This window comes from Anomalospiza imberbis, chromosome 5 (assembly GCF_031753505.1).
Source record: "Anomalospiza imberbis isolate Cuckoo-Finch-1a 21T00152 chromosome 5, ASM3175350v1, whole genome shotgun sequence".
NCBI classification, from domain to species: Eukaryota; Metazoa; Chordata; class Aves; order Passeriformes; family Viduidae; genus Anomalospiza; species Anomalospiza imberbis.
Window position 1 is genome coordinate 51757478 of NC_089685.1, and position 9107 is coordinate 51766584.

A 9107-nucleotide genomic window follows, 5' to 3' on the forward strand; every position below is an offset into this window, starting at 1 on the left:
ATAGGGCAGCAGGTGTCAGCTCCTGCTGGCACCAAAGCAGTTCCCTCAGGTGGTGGTGTCAGTGCTGCTCAGAATTCCAGGGAGGAACAGGATTAGTCCTGCAGCCAGGATTCATGGTTCAAAGGATGGCAGGTAGGCAGCAAAATGGGCTGATGGAACCCCCCTCCCGTGGCCAGGGAGGGACACAGGCTGTACCTCAGCAGGCCTGTGAGTCTGAACCTGATCCTTATTTGTATCTTCGGTGTCTTTTCAGGGTGTTGATGATGCCTTCTACACATTAGTTCGAGAAATCAGAAAACACAAAGAGAAGATGAGCAAAGATGGTAAAAAGAAGAAAAAGAAGACAAAGACAAAGTGTATAATTATGTAAATACGATTTATCTTATTCTTAAGAAGTACTGAAGTAATTTTGTACATTACACTAAATTATTAGCATTTGTTTTAGCATTACTTTACTTTCTGCTTCATGATCCTGTTAGCTTTACCTGAATGCTTGTTTTAAATGACAGTGGAAACTTCATTCCTCTTAAAGTGCCAGTATTCTTTGACTGTTGGTTCTTGAACTAGCAATGCCTGTGAAAATAAAAAAAAACAAAACCCCAAAACAAACAAAAAAAAATACCCACAAAAAACCTGAGAATTGTCTTAGGCTCTTTGGTGCATGCACAGTTGCTAACTTCCTATTTTTCTTACTGATTGTGAACTTCTGTTCTGTGTGCAAAGCAAACAAATGATGCTCTACACATTTTAACATCCCCTCTGAATTTTTGGGTTTATAAATTTGGTTGGGTAAAAGGACTAGTTAGCAAAAGAAACTTTAATTGCAGCCTTTCCTTTATTTCAGACTGATTGCAATAGAGAGAGACCAGAAGCCTTTATAGTCTTCCTGTAGATTTTTCTTCTAGGCATCTAGTCTTGTAGCATTTCAGATCAACTTTAATGAATGTAAAGACAAAACTTTCAAAAAAAATTACACTGCAATTTGTCACAGTCACTCCTTAAAATACTCTATTTTTTCTAAAAAAAATTTAAAAAAGAAAGAAAAAAATCTAAAAAGACAACAATGCACACCTGGCAATGGAAAAAGTTCTAATTAGGTTGATTTGCTATTGTTAATGCATTGCTTTAAGAGCTTCACTGACTTTTTGTGTCTGAAGAGCAAGGTGAAATCCCCCTGTGTCAAAGGTTTGAGTAGCTTTGTTCAGTAGGGTCAGGATTTCACCCTGAGTGTCCCTAGGAAATACTAGAATGCCTTAATAGAGAAGTTGATTCAAATTCTTAGGTTAATTCATACTTGGACCCAGAATTTACCATAAGAATTAAATCAAAATCAGTCCTAAATTACACAGTGGAGTAAAACCATTCTTTTTTTTCCCCCAAGAATGGCATTAAAGATGCCCATTTTGTGCAAAACAGGGGAGAAATTCTAAATTCTAGCAACATCAGATGAGTGAATGAAAGAGTTGAATTTAGCTGCTTCATGCAAATAATTTGGAAATCCACTATACAATGGAAGTGGTGTGGAATTTGCACAATCTGTCAGCATAGAACGTGATTTCCAGAGTCAGTGTTGTTTGTGTGATGTCTGTGAAGTACTGATTCAGTGGTTGGTGAGTGGCATTCCAGTGTCTACACTGTCATGAAGCTACACCAAGAGTTTAATGTTGTCTTTCTCTGTGATTTAAGTTCTCTTGTGATTTTTGTTCTTCTCTCCCCCTACTTTTTTTTTTTTCTTCCTGATTGGAATTAATGCAGGATTTTTGCAGGAGCTTTCACTTTTTGGTACTGCAGTAGCCTAGTTATCCACTGAAGTACAAGCCAGTAGTTGCAGTTTCCAGTTTCTGGTGTCTCCCTGTAAATGTGGAGTTGTTTCAGGAGAGCTTTGGTCCCTGAAGGTGCAGTTCTCCACAGAAGCTAGCTCAGCTGCAGAGTGACACTGGAAAGTGTGACTCTGGAGTACCCAAAAAATAAAACACAAGACACTGAGGTAGGAGAGTTCAGGACACTGGGAAATTTGGAACAGGGAATAGCAGCATTGCCCTAAGATATTCCATAGAAATGTTACACGTGTATGTAAAAATTGGACTGTGTAACTTGGACCACTTCTGTGAAAAGTATTATTTTGCTTTTACAAAAAAATCCCAGAGTGACTGTTGTAGGTGGGGACCTGCAAAGCTGGCAGGGAACACAGAGTGTCTGAATTGCTCCATATTAATTCCATTGTGTCTGGGAGAAATCAGGCCTTTCCCTGCCTGTGCCCCCTGCTCCCAACCTTCACCAAAATCCAGACCCCTCCACTCTTCTCAGCTTCAATGTGAAATATAAGTTATGAAATATTCTGAAAAAAAGTAACAGGAGAACTTAACTTTATACTGTAAGGACCAATAATAAGGAGTTAGAACAGATTCATAATGTCACAAAATATTTCAGAGCTTCCAAGGTTAAAATGTGTTGGATACAGTTACTTGCACATTTTATACACTCTTGATAATAGATGAAGAGCATAGCAAAAGTGGGTTGTAAGCCTTGAGCAAGTGGAAGTAATCTTAAAGTTATTTTAATTTTGGTAACTGAGTCACACTGCATGTCAAATTAGGGCTGGTCTAAAATTCTGATGTTAATTTAATGTAAAGCTGTTAGGAGAATTTGTAGCTGAAATGTCTTGTTCATCAAAAGTGGATTTCTGTAGCTCTACTATAGAGCTATATATGAACCATTGTTGGGGTTTTTCAGCAAGTGAGCTGTAGCTGCCAGTCTAATTAAATTAGTACAAAATCCATTTAGATTAGCCCTTATTTACTTGAAAATGAACCCAACCCCATTCTTGCCACTGTTGTGCAGTTTTGTCTTCCTGTTTGTTGAAATTTGGTGAAGCACATTGGATTGCAGCTTGCACAAGTTGCTCCATCATCGCTGCCCTGTTTGAGATGCTTCCACAGAACATCCCTGGGTGCTGTGTCCTGAGAGCAGCTCCTGAGCAAGCCTGGGAGTCACTGCCCATGTCACCATGTCAAATTGCCTTGTGTCAGGGAATAACACCTTCTTACAGTAGCTTTATGTAACTCTGCTGAATACCTGGATCCTTGGTTTGCTCCAAAAGGAATTATTCTGACCAGTTTCAGTGCCCTGAAATATTGTGCTACTCTTTTGCTGTGTGGGCTTTGTTGCAGTAACAGGATAATGGGTAAATACTGACACACAATCTTCTGCTCTTGTCTAGACTATGAAGCAATACAATTATTATCTTCAAAGACCATCAAACTGTAAAACAAATCATTGTGTCTCAAGTTTACATAAAGCTACATAGATGGTAAATCTTTCCTAACATTTCTTTATTCCACTGTCTTGTGTTTTCATGTTGAAAATACTTCTGCTTTTTCCTCTTGAGTGCCAACTTCTTACTAGAATGACTTCTTAATGTAATATGTTTACCTGGAATGTATTTTAACTATTTTTGTATAGTGTAAACTGAAACATGCACATTTTGTACATTGTGCTTTATTTGATGTGGAACATATGCAGTGTGATCCAGTTTTTCCATAATTTGGTTGTGTGACCTAGGAATGTTGGTCATGCCTGACATTAAGTTAAAAAAAGGAAAAAAAAAAAGACCACTGTTTGTTTTAAAATTTTTAATGTTTTTAGGAGTATGTGCTGTGAGGTGATCTGGAATTTGTCTTTTTTTTTGTCAAACTGTACTGCTCCTATTTATTGTAATGTAATAAAAAATAGTTATTGTGAGTGTCTGTCCCAGTTTCCTTTTCCTCTACAAGAATTTCAGGTAACAGAGCATCCCACGAATTCCATGTGCTTGGCACTTGTTCTCCATTCTTTCTTGCACTTCTGCTGGTGCTGCCTGTCCCAGAGCTGCTATCCTTGGTGTCCCTGTCTCTGAGAGGGGTGGCTACTCAGAGCAGGTGGAAGTGCAGAGGGGCTCAGCTGATGTGGAAGTTTTTCACATCAGTGTGGTGGCAGAAACTGGAGCACGTGTGTTTCATCACAAGGTACTGTACCCTGCCATCACTTTTCAAATTCTGTCCTAGAATTCTGTGAGGATGGTGCTGCATTCCCCCCTCCCTCCTCCTCAGGCCAGCTGTAACTCAAGAAAAGCTCGTTCAGCACCTGGGCTGAGCTTCTCTGGAGCTCTTCAGGAACAGTTCCCAGGAACTGGTGCTGTCTGAAGAGCTCCTGCTTTGTAACCAACAGCCCTGGAAACTTATTTTGCCTGCCTGAAGAACACCCCCAGTGGAACAGCATTTTTGCTTCTGAAATTTCAGAGGAAGTTACCAACCTGGACTGTAGTCAGGATGGAACACTGCTGTGACTAAACCCACCTCTCTTGTGACCCTATAAAGAGTAGGCCTGAGTGAGGCCCTTGGAGCTCTCCTGGACTGCAGTGGGCAGTGTCCAGAAGCTCCCTGTGTGTACAGCCCCTGAGAGCCAGTGAACTCCTGTTTGCTATATTTGGAGGACCAGCAGTGACAACAGAGCCTGGAGTGATGCCCCCCTTCCTTGAGGCTCAACCCTTCAGCCACTGACAAGATGCAAAGGTATCCAAGGTAAGTACTTCAGTGAATTCCAGGGGTATTTTATACCTTGGACATACTCCTTCAGGACTGTGAGTGTGGATATGCTGTAGAAAATGTACCATGGGTAGTGCTCTCAGAGATCCTAAGTACTGTACGTTTGCAAGTAGCTCAGGCCTATGAGCGAGTTGCTGTTGTGCTTATAGGAAATTCTGTATGAATCTTTAGTTAAATTGTTTTAAATTAAACTATTGACTAAGTGCTGTTAAACCTTAAGGCATAAACCGCTGGTCAGATCTGGGGCTCAGTTTCACAAGGGGGTCCACTCTGAACTTTGTGACTCAATGGAAGCATCTCCCTTATTCATTTTATCCTTGCCCTTTTCCATCCTTACCCTTTTTGTGTCCCCAGCATCCTCAGAGACAAGTTTTGGTTGATTTTGGTTTTAGATTGACTGATTGTAGATTTTAGTTTGCTTTTTCTCTGTGGGCTTTAATCCCATAGTAAACAGTGAACCTTGCTGAATGGACTTCGTTACACTTTCACTTTTATATTAAACCTGGTTTTGCTGATGCCTTTGCTGGCAATTCTTTGAGTGACCTTAAAACACTCCTTAGTGCCAGTGTGAAGACTTGCTGAAGACTGCCAACAGCTCTACTGCAGTGATTCCTTACCTGTATTTCAAAGATTGTTTCTCCCTCCAGTGTCATTTAGTTGCTGGAAACACCAACCAACCCAATAGAGTTTCAGCTCTCACACAAGTGTGAGTTCAGCCAAGGCCTACAGACAGCCTGGAGCAAAGAGCCAAGGCCAAACTTCCCTTCCAGGGGCAAAGATCAAGTTTTCTATTCCTGCTGCAACAGTTACACAGCAGCAGAAATCAGCAGTAGCAGGAATTGTCTTCAGGGCTCAAGTGCTTAAAGCACTATTGTTCAAACTCACCCCTTTCCTGACCCCACAGTTGTCTCCCTGACTAAGGGAGACACAGGAAGGTGGTGCCTCTGTAAGCTGAGCAGATGAGGTTAAAAGCTGTAAGAACTTGCTTTCACAGAATAGCCAGATTTGGAAGGGACCTCTGGAGACCATTTAATCCAACCCCCCTGCCTAAGCAGGGTCACCTGGAGCAGGTGACACAGGAACAAGTCCAGGTGAGTTTGGGATGTCCACAGAGGAGACTCCCCACCCTCCCTGGGCAACTGTTCAGGGTTCTGCCACCCTCAGTGTACAGAAATTCTTCCTCATGCTGAGGTGGAGCTTCTTGCATTTTATTTATGGCCATTGCTCCTTGTCCTGTTGCTGGGCACCACTGAAAAGAGCCTGGCATCATCCTGTTGACGCCCACCCTTGAGATATTTATATGCATTGATGAGATCCCCTCTCTGTCTTCTCTGGACTAAACAGGCCCAGCTCCTGCAGTCCCTCTTCATAAGAGATGCTCCAGACCCCTCATGTTTATGGCCTCTGCTTGATCCTCTCCAGTAGCTCATGTTTCCTGCACTGTGGAGACCAGAACTGAACACAGCACTCCCTCTGCAGGGTGGGAACCTCACTTCTGAGAGGGTGCTCATTTCCAGCAGAAACGGATTGTTCAACATGGAGGATTTTTAATCAGGTTCATCTTCAGGTAACAAGCACAGCATCTTGAACTGACAGCCAAACACACAGCTATGGGGTAAGAAGAGTTTCTGTTCAACACATACATTGAAGTGAAACAAAACAGGGCTGTGCAACCACTCCTTCCTGCAAAATCCTTTCATACCTGAAGTTTTAGTTTGAGAAGGTCAAAAGCAGCACAGGAAAACCTATTACCCATAACCTGCAGACCCAAACCCTTCAAGTGACCTCTGGCAGGGAAGCAGCTCCCTCATTTGTGGTGTAGAGGGGTTGGAAGGATTTACATGTCACTTCTTTGCAGTTGGAGCTCTTTTATTGTTACCTTTCCTGGGTGTGTGTGGTTACAGCAGGCGCAGTCAGGGCTTGTCGTCGCTGTAGTAGCGCTGCTTCATGGCTCGGTATTTCCTCAGGAAGTACAAAGCCTCCAGCTCCTTTATAACAAACTCTCCCCGGGCAATCAGCTGCTTAATTTTTTCAGGGTCTGTCTCATCTTTGTTTTTTAGAAAAGCTGCTTTCAAACGGCTTCTGAAGTAGTCTGCTCCTTTGGGATATTCCCTTCCAAGGTACAGCAGCTTGGAGAAAAAAGAATAATATGTGGTTTTAATTACCTGAGTGCACAGTCAAAGAGGGGTTCATTTTCTGGTTAAGGAAAGTGTTGGCGGCATTTAAGACACTTACATTTTTGTACAGTTTTATCACTTCACCTCTTAAAGAATTGGCCATTCTCACATTTCAGTGAACTCTGTCCTTGTGTGGTCTTTTTGGTTTGTTTGGATTTTGTTACCTGAAGGATAATCAATTTGAAATTAGCCTTCTCTGGGAGTCAGTAAACTGCCTCAGCTTTCCTAAAACTTCCATACCCTACCAAGCCCCATTTGCCCTGATTCTGGTTCTACTCTGTCTCTTCTTTCTTTTTCTTTCCTGCTTTTCATTCTATTTAGCTTCTCATTGTCTTCTCCTCTCCCCCCTCAAACAGAAAACAAGAAACTTTCTAATAACTTTCAACAACTGGGACACTTTGTGCTGTTCATCAGCTGCTTTCTCACACCCTTACAATTCTGCACCTGCTAGCCTGGCTGCTTCTGTGGTCTGCTAAAAAACTGTATCTACATATATATATATACACACATATAAAGTGGTAAAGATATCTAAATAGAATACATATTTATGTGTTTAATATATTCATATAGCAGTGTTTATAATAACATTTTGATGTGTTTATTTTTATCTCCATATATATTTATGTATTACATATTCCTACATTGTACATATAGATATAGCCATTTTATACATTTATATTCCTGCAACTGTCACATTCATAAATTTTGCTTTTTTAAGGACTCTTTTAGAGCATTACAAATTGAGTCCCGTGTGCACCGGCAAAACGTAAGGGTAAGTGACAAAGTAAGTGATTTTTATTTCTGTAAACACAAAATCACGGAATAGCCTGGGTTGGAAAGGACCTTAAAGATCATCTCGTCCCAACCCCCGGCCGTGGGCAGGGACACCTCCCACTGTCCCAGCTTGCTCAGAGCCCCGTCCAGCCTGGCCTCGGACGCTGCCAGGGACGGGGCAGCCAAAACCAAATCACAAGCGACTGCAATCCAATCCAGCTCCCGCTGCGGGGCCTCCTCGGGCCGCCGCCTCCCCCTGGCTCTGCCTGCCGCCCCGCTCCCCCGGAGCCACGCCCGGGTCCCCGCGGATCCCGGCGAGGCGAGGCCGGACCGGACCGGACCGGACCGGGATCTCACCCGCTCCTCCCGGAACCGCCGCGGCGCCGCTTTACGGCAGCGCCGGGAGCGCCCGGCCCGCGCTGCGCCTGCGCCGCCGCCGGGTGCGGGCGGGGCCGGGGAGCCGCGGGCCCTGCTGCCAGCAGCGGGATCGCATCCTGAGGGACACGGGCACTGCCGCCCGCAGCGGGATCGCATCCTGAGGGACACGGGCACTGCCGCCCGCAGCGGGATCGCGTCCTGAGGGACACGGGCACCTGCGGCGGGATCGCATCCTGAGGGACACGGGCACTGCTGCCCGCAGCGGGATCGCATCCTGAGGGACACGGGCACTGCCGCCCGCAGCGGGATCGCGTCCTGAGGGACACGGGCACTGCCGCCCGCAGCGGGATCGCGTCCTGAGGGACACGGGCACTGCCGCCCGCAGCGGGATCGCGTCCTGAGGGACACGGGCACTGCCGCCCGCAGCGGGATCGCGTCCTGAGGGACACGGGCACTGCCGCCCGCAGCGGGATCGCATCCTGAGGGACACGGGCACTGCCGCCCGCAGTGGGATCGCATCCTGAGGGACACGGGCACCTGCGGCGGGATCGCATCCTGAGGGACACGGGCACTGCCGCCCGCAGCGGGATCGCATCCTGAGGGACACGGGCACCTGCGGCGGGATCGCATCCTGAGGGACACGGGCACCTGCGGCGGGATCGCATCCTGAGGGACGCGGACACCTGCGGCGGGACATGGTGGGGCGGGGAAGGGGCCTGGGGTACGGGTGATGCTGAACAGGGGAATGATGATAGGATGGGGAAGGATGAAGTGGTGGAGTAAAGCGGGGTGTTCCTTGTTAGCTACCGAAGCCCCAGGAGGTGGGGAAAGGCTCTGAGGGTGAAAGAAGCGCCCGAAGGACGCGCTGTCGTTAGTGTGAGTCCTTGTGCCGTGATTTGCCGCTGTGTTGTTCCCTGTGGAACCGGCCGGGAGGTGGCTCACACTTTGCTGCCAGAATGGCTCCGTGGTAAAAAAACTTCATTCCAAGAGTGATGTGTTAGTGGCTGATTTTCTACAATATTGGAATTCTTGTCATTATAGTTTTTCAATAGATGATCACATCTAATTTTAACAGAATAGTAGTATTTTTATAATCTTTCCTTTCTAGTTGATATGTTGTTGTCTGATGTTCTCTTTCCCTTTTTTTCCCCTTCTGATCTTTTAGGGTCCAAAAAAAAAGGTAGGTAGGCAGAAA

General features: G+C 45.2%; 3 protein-coding genes across 7 annotated transcripts in view; 2 read left to right on the forward strand and 1 right to left on the reverse strand.

The window, feature by feature from the left end:
• KRAS (KRAS proto-oncogene, GTPase) overlaps nt 1–3742 on the forward strand; it is a 24653-nt gene extending 20911 nt beyond the window's left edge. For all 4 annotated transcript variants that reach the window (XM_068190743.1, XM_068190747.1, XM_068190746.1 and 1 more), the window contains one exon: nt 254–3742. Coding sequence is in view for 1 of the 4 variants with exons in the window: in XM_068190747.1 (XP_068046848.1) it covers nt 254–370 (117 nt within the window). In the remaining 3 variants the exon portion in view is untranslated. The remainder of the gene's footprint in view (nt 1–253) is intronic.
• FERRY3 (FERRY endosomal RAB5 effector complex subunit 3) overlaps nt 1–9107 on the forward strand; it is a 360837-nt gene that overhangs the window by 166813 nt on the left and 184917 nt on the right. The gene's annotated exons all lie outside the window — the stretch shown is intronic.
• On the reverse strand, nt 435–7975 carry ETFRF1 (electron transfer flavoprotein regulatory factor 1). Of its 2 annotated transcripts, XM_068190749.1 has the most exons (4): nt 7892–7975; nt 6819–6924; nt 6463–6712; nt 435–573 (listed from the first exon to the last, which is right to left on the reverse strand). In XM_068190749.1, exons 2-3 carry the CDS (start codon nt 6861–6863, stop codon nt 6497–6499), a joined length of 261 nt encoding a protein of 86 aa, XP_068046850.1. In that variant the 5' UTR covers nt 6864–6924; nt 7892–7975; the 3' UTR covers nt 435–573; nt 6463–6496. The 2 variants fall into 2 exon arrangements, with proteins under 2 accessions (XP_068046850.1, XP_068046849.1); XM_068190748.1 differs by lacking the exon at nt 435–573 and having other exon boundaries at nt 6432–6712.

Excerpts from the sequence above, each read along its gene's own strand:
- ETFRF1 (XM_068190749.1), bottom strand. The coding sequence starts at position 6,863 with ATGGCCAATTCTTTAAGAGGTGAAGTGATAAAACTGTACAAAAAT. Across the intron at positions 6,713-6,818 it reads TGATAAAACTGTACAAAAAT|CTGCTGTACCTTGGAAGGGA; the intron begins GTAAGTGTCTTA and ends TTTTTCTCCAAG.